The sequence below is a fragment of the Epinephelus moara genome, chromosome 15, assembly GCF_006386435.1.
Source record: "Epinephelus moara isolate mb chromosome 15, YSFRI_EMoa_1.0, whole genome shotgun sequence".
NCBI lineage: Eukaryota > Metazoa > Chordata > Actinopteri > Perciformes > Serranidae > Epinephelus > Epinephelus moara.
This window is the reverse complement of record NC_065520.1, coordinates 10581321-10604592: the sequence shown is the minus strand read 5'-3', so window position 1 is coordinate 10604592 and position 23272 is coordinate 10581321. Positions and strand designations below refer to the sequence as shown.

The 23272-nt window shown below is 40.5% G+C and overlaps 1 protein-coding gene across 1 annotated transcript; it reads right to left on the bottom strand.

The window, feature by feature from the left end:
* Positions 1-508: 508 nt before the first annotated feature.
* Positions 509-10306, bottom strand: ndfip2 (Nedd4 family interacting protein 2). The gene is made up of 8 exons (XM_050063109.1): positions 10093-10306; positions 6435-6663; positions 6025-6155; positions 5490-5577; positions 4489-4613; positions 4339-4405; positions 4142-4248; positions 509-4060 (listed from the first exon to the last, which is right to left on the bottom strand). Exons 1-7 carry the CDS (start codon positions 10117-10119, stop codon positions 4145-4147), a joined length of 771 nt encoding a protein of 256 aa, XP_049919066.1. The 5' UTR covers positions 10120-10306; the 3' UTR covers positions 509-4060; positions 4142-4144.
* Between the last annotated feature and the right edge of the window lie 12966 nt (positions 10307-23272).

Here is a 23272-nt window from a genome sequence, read left to right as displayed (position 1 = left end):
CCATGCGTCCTTTACGTTGGCATGGATGTTAACCAGGGGGCAGCCCAGCGTCAAAAGTTTATGACAACAACAAACTCAAAAACAAACATGGCGACTGTGGAGGAGATATTGATAATGTACCTCTTGCATAAAAGACAAAAACAGAGGCAGCGTTGTAGGAGGCGGTGGTCAGTGAGGCCGTTAAACACATCGCGCCTGGAGGACGGAGAATTATTTTCTCTAGTACTGCCGATGAAAGGAATTGAATTGTTATTTCTTCTTCGTGTCTCACTAGAGCTACGTATCAGGCAGTGACAGCAAGACTGCCCCCACGGTTCCCGGTGGTACTGCTCCGTTTGGCCCGTATCCCTAAGCTTTATGGAAATGTGAAGAAATACGGACGAAATGAACACGGAGCACGGACAGAAGGCTCCGTCCGGATCCGGATCCGTATTTAACGTTGAGCATTAATGAGCCTTAACATGGCTTTAAAAGCAAAAAACAAACAAACAAAGCACAGGATCCAACAAAAACTTAACCGGCAGGCTTTTGAACTTTATTGGCATTTTTTGCAAGAGATTATCTGTCAATTTAATTCCAGTTACAATAAATGCATAACAACTTTTTCAGAAGACGTTACAAGGATTATCTTGGACTAAAAAAAAAAGGTTTGTCTGCCGTCTTGTTTTTTTCTTCATTTATTTACAAACAAAGAAATGTAGTTGTACTAGATTAATCCTAATATTACCCCACTCATTCAGGTGGATAAATCATGCAGCAGAGCTATAATTCATTGAAAGGTCTTGATATTGCTGAAAGAGGCTTTAGTTGGATATGACCAGTTAAAAGAAAAAAAAAAGCATTTAAAAATAAAAAAGTTGGGCAATACTTAAGCTGTCACAGTTTAGGCTAAAAGCGATGAAACAAGACACACAATAACAATATTATCATTGTTGAAAAATAAAAAGTGCAAAAGGCAAATTATCCATTTGGGATGATTAAGAATTCCAGTTGTAAAACTTGGATGGCTACTCTTTTTTTTTATCTTTTCTCTATCCACCACATCAAGTTAAGCAGATTCACAAATCATACTGTACAGAAGTTCTTCAAAGTGCAAATATTATGACTTGGCATAAGCTGGTATATACATTTCATTTTCTGGATGACAAAAATAATAATTAAAAAAAGCACGTTTCTCTTTGTCCAGTCAGGCTCCACTTTTTCATGGCGCACAAGCTCATACAGACGACTGCACTCACACTGGACAGCATCCCCTCGCTTCATCGCTGTCACCAGACATGGCAACATGTGCTGATATTGTTCTCAGTTTGTCACATGATAAAAGGTCTCCACCGTCCTAACAGGAGCTATGTTACATCACTAAGAGCGTCTCGCTCCACCTAAAGAAAATTTGAGTCTAATCATAAAAGCCAAAAAAATCCCAGAGAGAGAGATCCACGTGTTGGGTTTCTCTAAATCATGCACTACATGCAGAACCAGTCACATTTTAATAGCTTTTATTGCATTGTCCTCTGATTGACTTTTAATTAAAATAAATTTGTTGGCAAGTGTATGAGCACCTCAGCTATATCCGAAAACTTCACTCTGGAGCGAACCTGATCTTTTATAACTAAACTATTCGACTACACCTACTCCATGATCACAGGACTTTACATCCACGACTACTGTAGGGCATTACAGAGAACTAAATTGCATACGACTCTTTTAATTGAGTTGAACTCAAGCCTGGCACGTAACAGTTGTATTTAAAAATGCTTATCATCAGCACCAAAGCAGGAGATGAAGCGGACATCCCACACAGTCCTGCCTTTGGGCCGCTTCCCACCGATTTCACCAGAGCAGCCTGTGTGGCCTAGAAACACTGATTTGTCCAAGGAGCCTCCTCGGGAGCTTACAGATACTGTTTTGCCAGACGCATTTGGCAATCAGTGCGGAGCTTGAGAAGAGAAAAAGCAGGTGTATGATGTTTTACAGATCTGTTGTGATATACTGAACCACAGAAAGGTTACTAATGTATTTTTTTATGTATAAAATATGGTTAAAAACAGATGATTAAGTTTTGGTTTGGATAGTTAGGCAGATGCTTTTCATTTTTCTTTGATTCAGAGAGAGAAAATGTAGCCCTCCTCTAGATATGTCATGACATTTTACTGCATAGGTCAGGTCAGCATGACAGTTTTTAAAAGGCAAAGACAGGGAGGAAAAGGGATTTGTGGATCTGTGTGTGCACATGCATTCATTAGATTCAGATCTTTTTCTCGGTAGCTCACAGATTCAGCTTGTTTTTGGTTGTTTCGATTATTTCCAAGCTGCCCTTTGTCATATTGTCTGGTCACACGGTAAAGGGTCGACAGGTGTGAAGCTCTTAAGATGTGTTTGGTTTAAAGGGTTAGTTTAGATTTTTTGAAGTGGGTTTGTACAAGGTACTTATCCATAGACAGTATATTACATACAGTAGATGTCAGCTGGCACACCCCGGTTTGGAAAAAGCAGGCTGGAGTTCGACATGAAAGCTCAGCAATGGAGGGGGCAATCAGCAACCGAAAAAAGTCCCACCTAAACAATCAATATCATTCAAGAGGACGCTATATTTAGAATATTTTCAATGCTTTACCTTAATGTCAGACAGTGATTTTCAGCTGGAAAGTAAAGCTGTTATGTTGCTCTCTTCTTTACCAGACTCCATTGAGAAAAACAGTGATTTAACACTGCTGAATACAGGAGCTGCTGGTCTACCGCTGCCTCAATCAGCTGTTTTGTTTGTGTTACTGTGTGACTTCTGCGTTCAAACGGGTTAGTTCAGGTTCACCAGAGTCGCACAATAGCACAAACTAACCAACTGAATGAAGCAGCGGTAGACCAGCAGCTCCTGTGCTCAGTGAGCTTAAATTACCATTTTTCTCAATGGGGTCTGGTGGCTGTAGTGAGAGCATAGATAACTGATCTGTTAATGGCTTTCCGGTCTGATGGAAAGGAAAAGCAGTGAAAATACTCTCAATATAGCGTACACTTTTTTTAAGGTGGCTAAAGTACGTGTTGTTGCTGGCCCCCATCCACAACAGTACGTCGCTCAGCTTCCACGTCAGACTCCAGCCTGCCTCTCCAAACTGGAGAAGTGCTGACTGACATCTGCTGTATGAAATACACTGACTATGGATTTACACACCATACAACCCCACTTAAAAAAATCTGAACTATCCCTTTAAAAACACTATAAGCATCGCGGTGAGTGATATGTAAGGCTGAGATGTTGGAAGGATGCTCACATGTTAATGCACAAAAACGAAATACATCACATTTAAAGTAAGACTTGTTTAAAACACCCTGAACTTAAAAATATGGAATGGCAAAGCTGGAGCCCAAACTGCTTGAGATACATTGTAATGTGCAATAAGTCAAACAGGCTGCACTCAGTTTGAAATCCTTACTGGATCTTTGTCGCAAAAGCCGGAGGAGAGATGTGAATATCAAAGGCTCAGAGTAGGTTTCCACTTCCTGAACATGATCTATTTTAAAAGGTTTTCTTATTTAAATATAAGCTTATAACACAGATTTCTTGTTTACACAGGTTAAGTGATAAATGAGCAACTGTAACTTTTGTTTTACCTACGTTTAAGATGTTTCATTGAAATAGTTTCATTGTGCTTTCATTTGGTGTTTCTGCAACTCTGCAGCTACTGGATATCTCATTTTGGCCGGCTGAATTTGCCTCAGGTAGCGCCGAGGTCATGCATCTCAAAAGCACTCCTACTCTTGAGAGCCATGACACATACGTGGGACTGCTTTTTCACACTGTGTTGAGAATCAAAGGAAAAATGAAAAACAGAAAACAAAGCCGGGGGAAGAGATCTGATCATCAAAGACTTATTTTTTCGGCTCGGTTCAGGAGTTCAGAGTGAGCCACGTTATGCTTTTAATGAGACCGGTAACACTTTTCTCCCTACGTCTTTTCCTTCATTCCTTCCCCGTCTCCTCTCTTCACTGCAAGGCTCCTCGCTCAGGTCATTTGAGGGGGAGGGAGGGAACTTCACATTGGAAAGGAATGGTGATGTGTGGAAACCTGTGGGGAATAATCATTAGGACACACGGCTGCATCATATTTCTTTTTTCTTTTTAGTTTTCATCGGAGATTTTGCTTTACCTGTTAGTAGAGGAAGAAAAGGCGTGTTCTATGAGAGGTGGCCATATTCTCTGACATGTTGCGCACTTTAAGATAGTTAACGAAACCCCTGAAGAACAGCAGCAGACCTGCGGAGGGAAAGCATTGTCCACTTCACAACAGAGATCTCCACCTTTGAGTCGACAAAACAACAAAAGATGAAAAAAATATAAACTCACCGAGCAACAGGAAGATCCACCAGAGCCAGTACTGACCGTTGAAGTAGCCAGTGAAGTAGTCAGAGAACTGGACACAAAGGTTACACGTTCAGTATTTCATCATGGAGACATCAAAGTTCAGCACTGATATAAGAAGAACTGTGAACATACCCTGACGATAAGAATCCACTTGATGAGGGAAAGGCCGAAGCCGCAGATGGCTCCGTAGCGTCCGGCGATGGTGTTGGTCAGACAGAAGGACAGGCAGAACCCGATCCAGTTGAACAGGAAGGCCACTACGGGGACAAACAGGAAGATGCTTTATTATTTCGCTTTGCAAAGACAACAAAAAAGAAAATAGACATGATGATTTTATTTAATTTACATTTCAATCTGCCATATTTGCAACAGCAGAGGAAGAACATAACGCTTTTTGTTCAACAATAGAAACAATTCTGAGGCGACATCCACACTAAGACGTTTTCATTTTACAACGCATAACTATTGCTACGTTAACGCCATGCATCCACACTACTCCGATGTTTCGGAACCCCTAAAATGGAGACCTTTTAAAATGCTGCTGACCTTGTTTTAGTTTGAAAACTCAAAGGCTGTGTTTTAGTGTGGATGGGTGGAAACTGAAACTTTATGAAAACAGTGATGCAGACACCTTCATCCACGTCCTGATTGGGTTATAGATAGCTAGGCCTACATACCTTTTGTGATTTCAACCATTTCGTGAGGGTACTCCTTTCCCATCGCCATGGGATAGATAATGTTGCAGGTACCGATCTAATATGTCGCCATATTTGCTTTGCAACGACCCTCAATCTGTTTTCTGCAGTTCCACTAGCAGTTCCACCACGTCATCAGTCCGAGTAAAAAAATCTGTGGTCTTACTTTTCTGTAGTATTTTCTATAATTAAGCACCCAACCACAGAGTAGACAATCTGCTTCCTGTATACATCTGCACCTGCATGCCCAGTGTACGTGAATGGTTATGTGATGTGTTTTTTCAGGCACCTTAGTATGGACAGAGATGATTTCTGAAATGTAATGCAATTCTAAAATGAAAACATCGTAGTGTGGATGTAGCATTACACTAGATTTATAATCCTGGCTCCAGCCCTATTAACAGAAGCAATTAAAATGTTACCATGAGATGGACTTACTGAAAAAGGCCAACATGAAGATTCCATCGTTCCCAACTCGAAGTTGATCAGCATCGCTGAAATCATCTCTGGGAGGGAATTCATCATCCTGGATGCAAACAAACCTCATATGAGTTTGCAGTCCGCAAATGAACTAAAAGACATGTTTGACCTCCCTCACCCTGAGAGCTATTTCATTCACAGGCGCTGCCACTTAACACATGCTCAATCAAATCTAAATATGAATGACTCATTCATAATACGTAGCTTAGCAGGTAAGAGTCGTAATACAAACCACAACACCAGCATGTAATGAAGACTAATTACTGCCATTTATTTTGTTCCTACATGTCTGTTGGGTGGGGTAGTTCAGATGTAGCGTGCTTTGAGGTAATCCCCACCCTTCTCATGTGTAAGTAAGAGAACACACACCACAAGAATAGCTTGCAAATATTATGATGTCACAAAGGTCGTTTATTACGCTTCAATGAAAGGACGTTTATAAAACAATAAAAGAGACAACAAGAGGAGTGTGTGTGTGAGCATTTGTCTTTACCCGTGGCATCACCTCCACAGTAGAGGTCGCCATGGCGGCCGCTTTGGCTTTCTCCGCTTCGTCATATGTGGGCAGTGAGGTGGCGACGCTGTAGGGCGGAGGCACTGGGAAGTCACCTCGGTAACTGGTCTCTGTGGAAACAACAGAGAGGAGAGGACTCGGTTACAAAGGGAAGAAATGGGACTACATGCAGTATCTGGCTGAGCAGCTGCCAGTAATGTGGTAATGCTGTCATGGAAATCAAACACTGACTCATGAGTCAAGATGCTCCAGAAATTGCCACGAAACTGCTGCCGTAGCTATTTAAGGAAGTATGCAACCACACGTTGGAAAAATCCAGTTGCAGCTCATTTAAAGGAACTATTAGGTTAAATGGAAACTAAATAAAGCAGGATTCTTTTTATGCATACCAGGTGCTGCAGCGGTTGCTCCCAAGTCAATGGAGGCGTACGGAGGTGGAGGTACCTCTCCCTCCCCCTGAGTCCCTGATCCCGACGCTTCCGCTCCCGCTGCAGCAGGCGCCGGTCCGGCCTGGGCCTGGCTCTGGTCCTGGCTGGACGTGCCAGCCTGGGCTGTGGCAGAAGTGCATGGCTGCTGCTCGCTGGTTGAGGCCTCTGAAGAGTCGTCCTCATTGTGCAACTGCAGGAGAGGATGAGACGGGGGTTAGAGGAATCAGATCAGCTGATCAGTCAGCTAAAAAGTGTGGCTGCTCGAGGGGACGTTCACACTGTGCCAAGTTTCTAAAGCTGGCATCAATCACGTATTTTCTGCCATGCAGAATGAACCGCTTTTAAAAGCTGAGACAGGTAAAGACTGTAAGATACGGTGATTGTTATTTTAGCCACCTATTTAGCCAAGTATTTTACAGTCAGACATGGGTACTGTGTTCTGATGGCAGCACCAACATCAGGTAGTTATTGTGCAACAAAATGAGCTTTGCACAATCTGTTTTTGTTTGTCAGCACAAAATGTGGGTCAGTCCCCCCTTTTATTTATTTTCCCTTTTTTAAAATGGCATTTTCAAGCTGAATGAGTGAATGGCAGCTCCCTTTGCATATTAATTTATTCATTAAGTTAATTTTATTGAACACACAAGTTAAGTTATCCTTGTTGGTCATCGTGTGTAAGGCATTTATTTATCAGATATAATGAAGCAAAAGATCAACTTCTGTTTTATTTTATTTATCTTTTTTCGTGCTAAACATGCTAGAATGCCAGCCAATCATGACATCAATCAAACATTTATCAAGTTAAGCCATCTTCATTTCATTGGATAGTCAAAATCTCATGAATAAAAGGCTATTCCTGGTAGTTCTCACTGGGAGTGGCGGGGTCCGCCATTCCTGCACTGTATTCAGTCTGTAAGACAGCTCTGTTTAATTTCATTGTTAACAACTTCACCATTTACTGCTCACTCTCTTTATACTGTATCGCAGCTGATTAATTAACCACTAATTCAAACAGCACATTTCCCACTGTCAATCCTTCACATTAAAAGCGTTAAACTAGCAAAACACAGGTTGGCTTTTATTTTAAAGCTGCCACAAAATTTAACACTAAGGATTACAGTTTTTATTGCTACTTGGATGTGTGCGCTGTAATAATACTGCTACGGTACACATGTCTACATTTGCTTCACCGTTTGCCCTCAGCAGCATGTTTGACACTCTAAGCTAAGAGACCTGACACTACATCGGTATGTCAACAGAGGAAGGTCTCTGGAAAAGTGATACACATGTAATCGGTTAATGAGTGTCCCCGCTACAGCTGAGAGAGTCAGTGACATTAATTTTCACCAGACCGAAGAGCCAAACACCCTCTGAAATTACAGAGGGAAACATGATGGGTACAGAGCCGCTGGCGGGAAACCAGGGTGCGCAAAGTGAGGCAGGGTTTCCTCCTCACACTCTCTGTGACTTCCATCAAGGTGCCCTTGAGAAAGTTAAGTTAAACCAAGATAGCATTATGCAATCTTTTGCCCTATAACGGCAATAACAGTGATACTGATCTAGATAAAATACAACACATTTGTTTTTTTATTCTATAATATCAAGTCAAAAGTCAGCAGCACATATAATGTTTTATGGTTGATTCTCTGGTATCTTAGCTTATAATACCTATAATTAACAGGTAAAAACTGCAGACTAGTTATGTGTTACACTGTGGACACAAACCCACGATTAGCAAAAGCTAACTCAATGTGGCTGAGCAAGTTAAACTTGTTCAGAGCTCTGTCACAAATATTTGAAAAACACAAGTGAAAAGTATAAGTGACAGCTGTTAGGGTCGGTTTCTGGAACACAATGTCCAAGTTAGGATGAAACTGTAAACTGTTGTACTGCTCACTTGTGTTGTTATACCAAACCTAATGACCCTTCTGCTTCTAAATGTTTAGTGAAAAACTGCCATGGAGTTTGCAGTTTTAGTTTGGTGATGACCTCGCTTTAGTTTTGGCTGCAACTAGGTTGGAGGTCGTGCTGTGGTAAAACACCAGCGCAAACACGGAAACCCCCTTCGTAACAACAGCTGACATCAAACTGATTACTAAGAAGTCACAGGTGACTAACAATAGGAGAGCGCAGTTAACCACCATGTGAAAAAGAGGTAGTCATACTTAAAAGGAAATATCTTCATCACCATGCAGATAAACTTCTTCAAAAAGCCCTCGAATTCTATCTTGTAACACTCCACCAGCACATTCGATGCACAAGGCAGGGAGTGAATGAGTGGCTGACGACTGGCTCGGAATCAAGGACAAAGCATAACGCACCCCCGCGCACAGGGGATTACATAAGATCTTAACAACATAGCCACAAGCCTCCTCATGTGTCCAGATATACCAGAAACTAATGTGAGGCTGCTCCGAGCAGCAGTGCCCCATACTTGCAGAAAAGATTTCGAGAAGAATGAGAAAGCTAGGGGGCAAAATGTGGGGAGGAATGAGAAGTTTGTGAATGTCGGCATAATGAAATAAAGATGGGGCTGTGTACAAATCCATAACATCAGATAGTTTATCAGTTTGGCCGAACGTGTTGAAGTGTACAGTCTCTAAATAATCCTTGAGAATCCATCGTCCAGAAGTTGACTAATGTGTGTCGTGCTCATGTTATTTTGCACGCTCAGGATTACTGTTGAAATCTGCACTTTGTCCAGGGTTGAAAAGTTAGAGCACGTCACTGATTTGCTTTGGCTCACTCTGAATCCTGTGGGATTACCACTCACATACCCTGAACCACAGGAATCGGAGCACAAAGCGGACTTTATCTCAAAGTGACCACAACTGTTTCCAAAATCCCCCAGCCGCTGTTGTTGCTTCAACATGCCTGGGAACACTATAGACAGCATTAAATGCCACGTTTAATGCTGGTTGACCCAAATGGTCACCACATTATGAAGTTGTTTTTAACTCATCCACATGGGAACACAGTTTTTACTGCCATTACTAACTCACTGAATATCTTAATATCTGCGATAAGTTATAGTCATGCCTTGGAAAAGTTAGTTATTAAGTTATTACTTGACTGAACTTTATCTAGCCCTTTGGACTTGAATAGTTAACCAGGGTGTTTGCTATTGTCACTTAGCTAAGTGGCTGAAAAATTCCCCATTTAGCTACATTAAATATTAGCCACACAACTCCCATGCTAATGCTAACTTCCAGCTTGGCCTCTTTAAACGTGTGTTAGCTTACTAACCACCGTGTAACTTAAAAGTTTAAAAGTTTTACATACCCATATACCCATGAAAATGTCTGTTAAGTGTGTAATATTAAATTTCATGGCCTAAAAGATTAATTTTGGCAGGCTAGCTAACGTTAGCTTAGCCAATGCGGAAGTGCTTGAAAGGCTGTCAAAACAAAACGGTTCGCGGAAATAAATAAAAGGTAAACTACAACAGAAGTAACAATTCAGAAGCGAATTAAAAGGCTTTGCTTTCGTGTCCACCCGATTTTGTTTCTTATAGTTGAGTATTAAAAAAAATAGAGATGCCTTATTTCTACCAGGGCCTTGTTTCCTGTGACAGGCCGAGCTATCAAACGGTGTTTTGATCTCGTCCGTCCACACTCACCACTTGGTATCGGCTTGCTGGGTCCATCCCGACGAGATTCAGCTGGCAAGCGAGCCAGCCGAGAACACAAGATTAAAATCTGAGTTGTTTTTGCTCCTAAGTGTGTGTTAGGGACAGGAGATACTTCTCTCAGGCAACAGGATACGGACCGATGACAGAAATGGCTGCAACCTACAGTGCACTCGCTTAGAAAAACACCGTTGTTGGTAAAACGTTGACCAACAGTCAAACTACTCATTAAAGCTGCCACTTCCTGTCAGATATTTCAAAATAAAACATATAAAAATGCAATGCATCAATTTGTATCTTGAGTAACACCAAAGTAATAATCAATTAATTAGTAATAACATTTGAACTCACCCCTTAAAGGTGCAACATGATCTAGTCCGCCCTTGCACCAGGATTCCTCTGGTAACACAGCTAGAGCCAAGTAAATAACTGCTTATGCTAGTGGAGCACAAGCATACACTGTCATGACTGTCCCCAAGAATGGGAAATCAAGGTTCCTAAGGAAAAAAAAAAAAAAAGACAGGGGGGGGGGGGGTTTACAAAGATGCTTGAGAGAAGCATGGGTCAAGAGCGGAATGTCATGGGGCCCACAGCGACTGCTTGTGGCCCGCCCCTGCTGATTCATTAACACGTCACTTGGTTATTGTAGAGCCAATTTTAGCTCATTTTTAATATACTCTTTGGAATTTTAATGCATCGTACTGCATCATATTTTATAGGGCTGCATCATATTTTATAGGGCTGATATTTTTTTATTCAAAATTTTGATTAAATAAGTAGGTAATTACAGATTCATTAAATTTGGTGATATGGTATGTAGTATATATCTTACACCATACATTATACCATAATGTTGTACTCTAGATTGTGGTAGAGGAGAGTAGCCAGACATGGAAGTACTCAAGATAAGATGAGATTCACATGTTACAGCAGCTCAAATAGAACGGTTAGAAAAGCAAGTTGAATGGCAGTAGAATACTTTTCGAATACACATAAAATACATTATATATATATATGTATATGTATATATATCAGAATTAGAAAAATATAAAGTACTAAATTTACACACAACTATACACTTTTATTTACACTATATACATCTTTCACTTATGCACATGGTGTGTAGTATTAAAAAAAATTTTTTTAAAAAGTGAGACCAATTTAAATGGTGAAATGACCTAAACATAAAAAGAAAACAGCATCGACATCCACTCTGACATGTCAAACCCATTGATTAGAAAAAGCTAATTTAAATAGAAAAATAAGAAATAAAAAAGAAATGAAAACGGTACAAATTGTCCACTCCACATTATAATCACACAGATAAAGTACAGGTGCAAAATTTGTTCCACAAACAATGACACGACATATGTGTATGATATGTGAAGACAGATTTTTGTAGCTTCATTATTCTGAACTGGTCTGCTAAAAAAAAAAAAACATTTTTAATGGTTTGTCTTATTTTGAAGGGAGAGTCCTGTCATTTCCGGTTGTAGTCTTCCTTTATCTAACTTGATGCTGGGGGTTGTTCACGGATTTCCACGGATTGAGAAAGCATGATGACGCAAATGCACACAGAAATTGTGAATAAACGGGCCACTGGGTGGAGCTAAAGTCCTGTATCACTGAACCACCTCGAGCTGCTTCCATCATGTTTCATTTCATGAATTACATTTATACTGCAGTTTTTTTTTAAGACATATAAGTTACACGTCACAAAAAATGTAAATAATTCCTTAATTACTGAAAGTGGGTTACATTTCAAAGCATGGTGTAGTTCTCTTTCTTTAAATGTGAATTATTAAATGTAGCAGCAGAAATAGGCCAAGGAGAAGAGTCTGGCAGGAGGCCTGTTGGCTCCGGCGAGACTTCACAGCCATAACTCATGTTGTAGCACAGAGAAAATCTGGCCTTTAATAAAAGACAAATGGACACATTAATGCACTCTGTAGATTATTTGACACTGTGTGTATAGTGTTGGTGTCTCTGCTATTGTATATAAAAGCCTTAAAGTGAGACTACGTAACTTTTGAATGGAGAAATAACACTTTTCTTCTTTAAAGAAAAAGTAGAATTGATAGGCAGGAGAGGCAGAGTCACTGTCTCTGATGTTTAAACCATTAGAGACAGCTTTAAACCACATCACAAGGTCTTCATCGGAATAAATTTAGCTTAATTTAAAAGCCAATACAGACAGGAAGTCCTATAGCAGCATGAGGCAGGTTTGTGTCTTCACCTCAGTCTAAAGTTTACTCTGTCATGTGATCGTGCCTCTGGGCTAATCCTGGATCAGCATTGCAGTGGATCAGAGCACAATAGGCTCTTGGTACGTTTATGAATGCAAGTACTGGAGGTTCAAGGATAAAGCACAAAGAGATTCAGAAACCATTGACTTTAAAGGGATAGTTCAGGCTTTTAGAAAGATATATAACCTGTGGAAAGCCCTTACAGCTGTGTGTTGCCTTTAGAATAATAGGAGTGTAGTGCATACAGGACATTTTGAAGGCAAATCTTGCTGTGATGCATTGCTCATAGAATATTTTTCACAAACATCATTTTTAACCCTGGTGACTCACACTACTGTATTTTTAACAAGATGCTGATGAATGCCCCCTCAAAAACTAAAGCAATGCAGATACTTTCTTGAAAGCAGTGGTGCCATGTACACCTTGATACAAATGCTAATGAGTAAGCTAACAGTGGTTGTAGTGGCTAAACTGGCCCAGTGCCGGTTTCCACTGCGGTGAATGAACCACTGAAGTGTTTTCTTGCACGCGCATACCTTTGTGTTTTCTTGCGATGTATTCTTCGGTTCTGTGGTGGTGGTAGTTGACAGAAACCTATTTATTTACTAGATTAATTTCTTATGTTTTAACGTTATGTGTTGCAGTAAGAAACGTAACACCTCCTGTGGTCCAAACACACTGATCCCCATACCTGTGTGTCTTTTGTACTTAATTGACTGACGTGACCCATCACCAATTCTAAAAACGTTAACTGCCCCCTTGTGGTGTGGCAGCAAACAAAAACACCCATATTGGCTCCAACAGTGGTTTATCTACACATCAAGTAGACATGAGGCAACCTTAGCGTTCATAGAACGGGGCAAGATAACTCCAATATTTACCCTCTTTTTTGCCAGTTTTGTCTACAACACCTGAGGAAAATATTCGGCTCTATAAATGCAAAATGCTCCACTATGTTAGTAAGCTAGTTGCTAACATTAGCCATGTTTCCATCAGCCTGTTTAGATGGGCATGTAGAAGTATTGCATCGGAAAATTATGATGGAAACGCCAAAATTAGAATTAAAATCCCCTGATTCGCACAAACTAAAATACGCTCGCTTTAGCCGGGTTTCGGTTGACTCGAAAAAATGTTGATTCGCAAAACGGGGGATGGAAACAGTTATGTTCGAATTAAGTCTGACGTAGCGCACCTCTCTCCATGGTGATATCCACACTCCGGGTCGGGAAGGCAGTAATGCATTTACAAGCTGGTTGCCAACCGCCAGAAAACTTAGAAGAAGAATGCGAGACTTGTTTTGTTTCCGGTTCTGTGGAAAACTCACGCGAGTTCGTAGTTTTCACCAAAGTCAATACATTGAATGGAAACACACAGGATTCGTATTTCTTTTAATGCGCATTTCCCAATGATTCAAATCACTTTTGGATGGAAATATAGCTATTGTCTGTGGGCCATTTGGTGCAGGGAGTGGCTCCGACTGGCCCTTACAGGCATTATCGGAGGTCGACATTAGTGTATTCAAGAGGCTGTGGCACACTCATTTGTTAAGCTAGCTTGGGGTAGTGGTATCTTGTGAAACTAAACAACCTAAAGCATCCATTGATACCAACCATGCTAGCATTGCTTATCGAGAAAGAGGCTAAATAGTGCTTTAAAGTTGAGCTAAATTTTGGCAAGGGAACAACGAGCATGGCCATTTTTAAAGGGGCCCCTTGACCCAAACTGGTGAAATAATTGGAGGCAAACATTACTGCCTCTAAGAGGCTGTGGTGCACTCATTTTTTAAGTTAGCATGACAGTATTTTGGTATCTTGTGAAATGAAACAACCTAAGGCATCTATTGATACCAATGATGCTAGCTTGTCGAGAAAAAGACTAAATAATGCTTCAAAGTTAGGTTAAATTTTGGAAAGGGAGCAACTAGCATGGCCATTTTTAAAGGCGCCCCTTGACCCAAACTGGTCAAATGAGTGGAGGTAAACATTATTGTCTTTAAGAGGCTGTGGTGCGCTCATTTGTTAAGCTAGCTTGAAGGTAGTGGTATCTTGTGAAACTAAACAACCTAAGGTACCAGCCATGCTAGCATTGCTTGTCGAGAGGGAGGCTAAATAATGCTTTAAATTTAAGCTAAATTTTGGCGAGGGAACAACTAGCATGGCGATCTTTAAATGGGCTCCTTGACCCAAACTGGTGAAATAATTGCACTAATTTTTAAGCTAGTGTGAAGGTCGTGGTATCTTAACCCTTTGGAATGCCTTTCACAAACATTTAAATCTTAGAGTAATTGGTTTGGTTTCTTTCGGAAACGTGCTAAAAGGTGATGAGCAACTTGGCAAGAAATGTCTTGCAAACTGCAATAATATGCAGATTTACCAAGAAAAATAACCTGAAAAAGAAAAGAAAGTGAGGGGAAAATAATTAAAAATGTTTAAAAAGATCCAGAAAATCCCCAGAAAAAATGTATATATTATTATTGTTATAATTGTACCTTTAGGGTTGTAATACAAAAAAATCTCTCTCTCTCTCTCTCTCTCTCTCTCCATATATATACATATATATATATGTATATATATATATAATATCTTCGCTATTTTTGGGGGTCATTTCTTGTAAATTTGCTCATTGCCTTTGGGTTGGGTTGGGTTGTTGGGTTCTATAGGTCTTCATGACTGTCCCCTGAACTTGAGAAGGCTTGTTCCTGCTAAATGTTTTTAATGTACCTCCAAATTAAAGCCGTTTTTGTCTCTTTCACGTCAAGAAAAACCAGCCTTTTTGAAGAACAACAAATTACCTAACATGTAGATACTTTTAAATAGGATTGCTGTGGAACTCAAAATGGTGACTGCACCAGCATTGGTCTGTTCATATCAGATAATTGGTACTGTTAACTGTAAAATAAGAAACCAAATTACAACAGTATGCAGTTCCTTACCTCTTATATTGACACAGTTTTAAACTCGCCTATACTTCAACAGCATAATCGAATTCCTGAAATTTAGTTCTTGTTTTTGGTTTGGATGTGCCATCCCAAGATTTTCAGTGGCCACATTTTGACAAATTTCTGGGAACACCAGAGTTTGAAAGAACTCCAGTGTGTGATTAAACGATGTTCTTACACTCCCATCTGCCCAATCTATCGCATTAATACACTTACTACTCCTTCAATCTGCCCAAAAGCTGGGTGAAGCCGCCCTAAACAGAGCGAACAATGAAAACACAGCGAGGTATTGATAAAAGGCTCTTCTTGAATTAAATATTAATCCGGCTCGCTAAGAAGGGGATTACTGCAGTACATGTATCAGTTAAGCAGCTCATGCTGAGACAGAGAGGGAAGAAGAGGGTGAAAGAGGTTAGAAAAAATGTGTAAAAGACGTGAGGTGTGATGCAAAAAAAAAAAAAATGCAGGTGCAACATCCTGCGTCGTAAAGTGTTTTGCCCTTTGCAAGGCAGCGGGCATTAGCAGCATTAGGGATTAATGTGCAGCAGTGATATACGAAGGAGCAAAGAGGACTTGAAGTCATTTGCCCAGCTGCAGTTTGAACCCCACTTTTAGAGCCCGTAATGGCACTTTAGAGCATCCATCACTGACACACACAACTTTAAGACACCCACTCATGCACACACCCACACGCGCACACACAATCAGGATGTTGTTACTTGGCAACATCATTTCAAGGTAAATAGGTGCTGAAAAAGGTGTTATATAAAGAAACAGTGGGTGTCTCTGTCAGATGCTGCAGCTTTTCAGCGAGGTAGACTCATTCTTATGCTGTGAAAAGCTCTGCTATTTGACTGGAGGTGAGTGTTTTGTTCGAGGCTGATGGGATCGTGTATTACAGGAGAAGACATCTGTTAGTTTTGCGAGGATACAGGCAGCAATTTAATTGCCTCGCTGCAGTGTATTTTGAGGCAATTTACATTTTTTTTTGTGTGGGGAAATTGCATTAGGGGAAGGGGACGTAGAGGATTTCCAAAATGCTACATATACATTCCAACAAAAAGTATCATAATTCAGTCTACAGCATAAACACTGAGATGTTTTTGTGAGGAAATGTATGCAGATTATTATGGGTGGAGAGGGAGCGTTACAAAGGGGTAAGAAAAATGGAAGGGTTATGTATTTTTGTAGAGGACTACACCGGATCTTTATGGATATATGTGATTAAGCATAATTTCTACCAACAGTCACTCCCACCCTTACAAAAAGGAAAACGTCCACTTAGCAAGTCCCCATATTTTTCCCATTGACAGTGTTACGTGACTCACAGCTGGAGCGCCTGTGTGGCTTGGATCAGTTTGAAACTCTCCTGGTTAAATCACCAGGACAAACTGTTTCAGCAAGAAACATCTAATCTTTGAGCTTAAAGGGGACCTATTATGCTACATAAATATAGCAGCAGACCAATATTTGTGATGTGAAGATATGGTGGATATGGTGGATTAATGGCGTCCTGACCTGAGAATGAAGTCATATTGTCTATATTTGAATGAGAGGGTGGAGCGAGGGGTGGATCTGACTCATAGGCTGTAGCGACGTCTCACAGACAGCCTGTCACTCAAGCAGCCCTGCCCTTAAGTGTGCGTAATTTTGAGTTATTGAGTTCTAAAAAAATACACCTCCGTACAGTTGTCATGAATGTTAAAATTAGCTCCAGATAAACATGTATATGTCTGCTGTAAAGTTTGGCATTTTAACACAGGGTCGACGGGGATTGACTCGGATCTGGAGCCAGCCTCAAGTGGTCATTAGAGGAACTGCAGTTTTTGGCACTTTGTGTTGGGTTCATCTTTCAGTCCTGGAGGCTGCCACTAGGTTAGCTCATCTGCGCTGCTCTGCACTGGACTCATGTGACAGTTACCACTGATATGGGGATGATATCGTCATGGTAGCGAAGGGCCAACCCTCCAGATTCCCCCTTGTTAACACTGTTCGCTCCGTCAGCACTGTTGCCTTTGTTTAGCAGTGTTCATTGAGTAAGCACCGTTAGCCGCTAGCCGTGGGCTCAGCCACCTCAGAGCCCCTTTCATGATGCTGATGCCGAATTCTTTTTATTATTTTAAACAATTATGTATATTATATTGCCTATAATTGTCTCATGGTGCCTATTGTAGTTTTGCTTCATCTTGAATTTAAATATTTCATCATTAGGATTATGAGTGATGATCATTAGCTCTTTTGGTGCCCCTTTAGCACTTGATTCCCTCCACACAGTTCATGATACGCCTGTATGTAGCGGCGGCGCTGTCTGTTTCCAGTGTTTTTTTTCTACTTTCCAGACACGCTGACATCATCTCATGACATGGCATGTTACTGCAAGTGTTTACATTACGTACACTACATTTAGCTACATGCTAATGTCAGGGAAACTTGTAATCTTGGTTGCTCAATCATCGTTGCAGTCATTCCCTAGCTGTAATGTTAGCGCAGAGATGTCGAGATACGGAAACCTAGATTATAAGAGGAGGCTGGGCTTTTTCGGGATGGGGCATGAATAGACAAGCGCTAAAATGGAGAAAACTGAAGTGTTGAAGCATGTAAACATATGCTAGTAAAAACCCATAATACAAGTATAAATCAGAAAATGAGCTAAAGGTCCACTTTAAAGCTCTCTGACGTGCACTGCCAGTACTCACATCTGTTCAGATTTGCCTTTAATAATAGGAAAATGCATTTGCATTGCATATTATACATATACATTTGACAGCTCATGAAAGCCGGCACAATGTAGCACAATTTTTACAAAGTGTTCTGCAATCTAACAACTCTGAAAAAAGCATCTATGTTGTTTCCACATTACAACTTAAAGCTACTGAACACACCACATTCAGAAGAACACATGAATGCACCAATGGCCTTAGCCGACAGAGGTCTCGACTTGAGTTCAATCAAATTGTTTCACGTTCACCCACTGTGGCCGGCACCCTATGACAACAGCAAGTGGGAGACGTCGGGGATTCATGAGCACTCACTAAAGAGTCGTTCAAAAGATTAGTTTGTTTATTTTTGCCCATTAATAATGAATACCACCATAGTTTTTCCGGGAAAACATACATTCAGAAATACAGGAGCACTTGCACATATAAGTAGTGGTTTGTTTTACCTTGGCGTTGGTGCACTTCCATCTGATGAGACCACACTTACAGTGCAAAATATTTTTTAAGGCATCAATTATTAAAGACTTCAGTGTTTTCTGACTTTAAAATGTGTTAAATTAAATAACTCAAAAAGCCTTGAACAAGACTTTGATGTCCACTAGATATATACAATGAGGACTTTGAATGCATTATTGATAAATGCTTGCACTTGTTTCGTCATAATATGCACAAAAAAAAAAAAAAAAAGAAGAAGATTTGCAAAGAAGCTCAGAAGATTGGAATCATCCAGCCCACCTCTGTAGGCTCGGCTGTATGTGAGGATACAGCAGTAATTGTAAAGCATAAATAAGCAGAAACTCTGTCCATGAAAATTGGCCCCTGCACAGTACAAACTACAAACATGGAGTAATTAAACGTGTAATTATGGTGTCTATGGCTCTATCGACGCAGGCTAAATAAAATGTCTTTTTAAATAAGCGTCGGTATGAGATACAAGCAGCTGCTAATTAGCAAGAAATGTGAAAAAAGGAGAGCATTAATCACACGTACACGCCTCTGTGTGTCTGCAGATGAGCGTGTGGGCGTGTGAATCTGTGATGGGGGGGGCGGGGGGTTGTTTGTGTGTGTGCAGAATACAGTGCATGCATGTATACTGTATGTATGTGTACTGTAGGTGCTTAAGGTGTCCAGCAGAGGGCAGAAAACACAAGGTTATTCTTTCAGGTGCTGTATTTTTTTTATCCCACCATGATGTGAAAACACACTTGTCTTTTAAAATAATGTTAATTTTATTTGTCACTTACACTTGAGAGATCCAAATATGCTCATGCATTTTGGTATGATGAATAAAAGTGGGGTTTAATGTGATCAGATTGATTGTTCCGAGTCAAAACCGTGCATTAAATTTGCCAGAAAAACCAATCTTCTTTTAAAATAGCTTGTATTGTGTTTTTTAAGCCTTATTGTGGTTCTTCTTTGTCCCTATATAAAAAAGAGTGTGTTGACACACACTGCGCAGCTTCATTACGTTTGATTAGAACCCTGCAACCAGAATGATAAAACAGACTTGTTCACCTTTTTGGAGATATATGGCGACATTTAAAACAAAGATACTTTTGTGTTGACGCTCACGCTCTCTCTGGCAGCCACCACTCACTTTGTTCTGCTCATAATGAGCCCAGGGAATAGAAGAGCTCCTGTCGTGGGGGGGAGAGAACAAATGGGAGGACAGGCTGATAGTGTCTGAACACAGGAAATGGGAAATGTGCACTCGAAAAAAGTGACAGTGTAACATTCTGTCTTAAATTCAAGAGAAAGGTGAAGTCTGATAATGTCCTCCATTAAAAAAAATAATTAATAGGCTAACATTATTTTGGCTTTGAGATACTGATGAATCAAGAGAGAGCGAAGCAGAGAGATTTAAATTATTCCACCGCGTCTCGCAGAGCTGGATACAAGAGTGAATTACTTTTTTAAGATGGTCATTTTGGAAGGGGTTCGAAGTTTCTGTAATGACTGAGAGCAAGTAGATGAAACTCAGGAAACTGTGGTGAAGTGCACTAATTACATTCAGTTTCAGAGTACTTCAGTCAGACTTTGGAATAAATTAAGATGTCTGAATCATAAGAGATATTTTTATACCTAAACTGAAGGGCTTTTCAACAGGCAGCCAAACTACAGGCCATCATGCAGCATACGTTTGTCTGTAAATGTAGTTAATAAATGTATCAGTACATTCGGAATAAAATTAGGATTCGATTGATTCAGTTTAAAACTTGTTCCCTCCTGTAAACAGTATATTCCGTTTGATATCCTGTTGATGGTCAGCTTTGTGCGTTGTCATGGATGTGTTGTACAAAATCTAGCTCGCCAACAGTTTGCAAAACGAAAGCCCACATTTCTGGTCTGAAGAAGAATCATGTCTACTTTTCAACATTATGAGAGACTGGTTTTTGGACATGCAAATATCGCAACGCCGTGTTTGAAGAATTGGAAGAGGGAAGCTGTGTTTGCACGGTCCACATGTCAGCCATTGTTCACGTATTTTGAAAAAAAAAGTATGCACGGCTGCATGTAGAAGGGAATATTAGTGGAATATTCATTTTCATTAGCCAAGTAGGAATATTGTCTTTTATCCAAATAACGGCAAAAAAGTGAATATTTTGTGCATGTAAACAGAGCTGAGAGGAAGCGTGTAGTTGGTGATAGTACGCTGTGGGTTTGTCCCTATGACTTTATAACTCTTGCACATCCACACTCCCACCCGCCCTCTCAGGTCTTCCTCTTCCATCCACCTCACTCTCCTGCCAGCCCCCCTGAGCCTTCAGCTGCTCTGCCCCCTGCCTCTGGAACTCCCTCCCACCGGACATTTGTAGCAGCAACTCTCTCTCCACTTTTAAATCCCACCTTAAAACTCACCTCTTTCAAACTGCCTACTCAGTTTGACTCCAGTCCATCTAGCCGCACACATCCACTATTTACACTGAATTTTATTCACTGTAAACTTGTTTTGCTGAATATTTATTATTTGTTATGTTCATTTTATTATTTTTTTTGTTGATTTTATGTTACTTAATTCCTTAGCACCTTGACTTTTTTAACCTGCTGTCATTTTTTCTATCTTTGCCTGTAAGGTGACCTTGAGTGTCGTGAAAGACACCTCTGAATAAAATGTATTATTATCATTATTATTATTATTAACAAGTGACCACTTTCACATTACAAAAATTAATTTAATCTATTGTGAAAGGGATGTACCATAACAATGTGAGTAGTATGTGTAAATGAACCGTGGTAAACTTCACTTAATTTCACCAGTGCCCAGATCTCCCCTGCTCCCCTCCCCACAAAAGTGGGTTTCAGGTTTTTGCTTAAACTACAGGATGCACTTTCGTATTTTCATATTGCTTGCCACCCATGCTGCCACCATAGACACAAATAGTATAAAAGTGGATCAAGAGACTGACCCACCTTTCTCTCTCTCTCTCTCTCTCTCTCTCTCTCTCTCTCTCTCTCTCTCTCTCTCTCTCTTTGCTTTCTCTCTCTCAAACTTAGACCCAACTCAGATCAAACAGTAAAACTACTTCAGTCAGGAACACTTTAGTCAAAGAAAACTTTATTTACATTTGCAGTTTTATATTTGAAGATATGGCTCTGTTCTGGGGCCTCTCTGCCTTTCCTACGCCTATGCAGAAAGCCTAAGGCAGAGAGAGCGCACATCTCTGCCCTTCCATGCGCCTACATGGAAAGCCTTAAGGTGGAGTGAGCACACATCTCTGCCCTTCCATGCGCCTACATGGAAAGCCTGAGGCAGAGAGAGCAGCAGCAAAGACCCTCGGGAACAGAACAGAGCAGCATCAATGACAAACAGAAATTACACTGATAAGCCAGACACAGCATGAAAAGGAGGAGCTGAGGTGGAGATGGGTTGTAAAGTGGTTTGCAGAGGAAGCAGCAACAGTAGGCAGGCCAGAACAGTTTAAATAGGGCGCCCTGAATAAGATTTGCCAATTGGTTGCATAGAAAGGAATCATGTGATCTATCAGCTGACTCACTTTCATCAATCAGCTGCTCATCAGTTGATGTAGCTGTTTGAGATCAGCTGATGTAGCTGGGATGTGAGATGAGCCTGACATCGTGTCCTGCCTGAACTAATGCTATGCTCAATAAAGTGGATGATGTCACGGAACAGTAGTGTGTTTTGGTCCGGTGTGGTGCAGTGCATTCTGGTAGTTGTAGGTTTTCTTGAGCAAAAGCTAATGCCACAGTCCCTTTTCTCTGTTTCTTCTGGTCCTGTAGCACCTATTTCAAAAGTATTTCTGTCTTCCTACTGCATAGACAGCTTAGTTTTATGAGAAGACCATCTTTCCAGCTGTGAAATACTTCTTTAATATGAAAATATCAAGTATAGCAGCTTTAAAGTGTACTTGTATGTCACTAGTAAATCCAGCCTTCATACAGGTGGAGAAAAAGTACAATATTCCCCTCTAATATAGTTGGACAAAATGGAAATCCCCAAGCACTACTCTGCTGTCCGCAACAACTGTGGTTAGATACAGTCGCGAGTACTTTGACCTTTGTTTGTGGGGTGGATATAAAAGCTGAGATTGTTAATAATGCACACCAAAACCACAAACATGATCAGACTGGGCCCAGTGACATTTGAAAACGTCTCTCAGATGGTATCTTTGAGATAAGTGGATTGAGCCTCCTGACAATAACAGTTTGCCAATTTACACATTTAATTTTCATCAGATGATGTCATCCGGTAAATCAAATAGCCTGACGGTACTGTATGCTCTCAAGAGAAGACAGCTGAACAACTACAGATACAGAGATGCAATCATGACTAATTAAACACAGCATCAACTTGCATGTTATTGCCACAGATGTGAAGCTGGACTGTGTAAAGCCTCTCTCTGCAGTTTGAGAAAGCAAAACAGTGGTCAGTATTCTCTTTAATCTATCGCCAAAGAGCCTGTTTCTTTGTAATAATTATTGCAGTGAGCAGATGTGACTCAAGATATGAGTGAGTTGTTTCTGGGTCATACATAATAGGACATGTTATTCTCTGTAGTATCGAGCACTTGGGGAATAGCCCTTTAAATGTTTAATGATTCAGGGGTATGCAGTCGCATCTTCAAGAAAAGTTTATTGTCTAGGGACTCAAAGGTTTCATCATAGGATGGATGAGCCATCAAAATATTGTCTGGCACAGTGCGCCCTTGCTTGCCAGCTGATGCCAGGAAGTGCATCTTACAAAATAAAAGACAGGTTATAATGAGAGACCAGAGAGAAGGTGCATGCATGAGAGGGAATAATGAGTGCTG

What these genes read in the sequence shown, in the direction of transcription:
- ndfip2 (XM_050063109.1), bottom strand. Translation starts at nt 10,119, where the DNA reads ATGGACCCAGCAAGCCGATACCAAGTG. An exon ending in CTGTGGAGGTGATGCCACGG is followed by an intron (nt 5,578 to 6,024) that starts GTAAAGACAAAT and finishes GTTTGCATCCAG; the next exon opens with GATGATGAATTCCCTCCCAG. An exon ending in GTGGATCTTCCTGTTGCTCG is followed by an intron (nt 4,249 to 4,338) that starts GTGAGTTTATAT and finishes TTCCCTCCGCAG; the next exon opens with GTCTGCTGCTGTTCTTCAGG.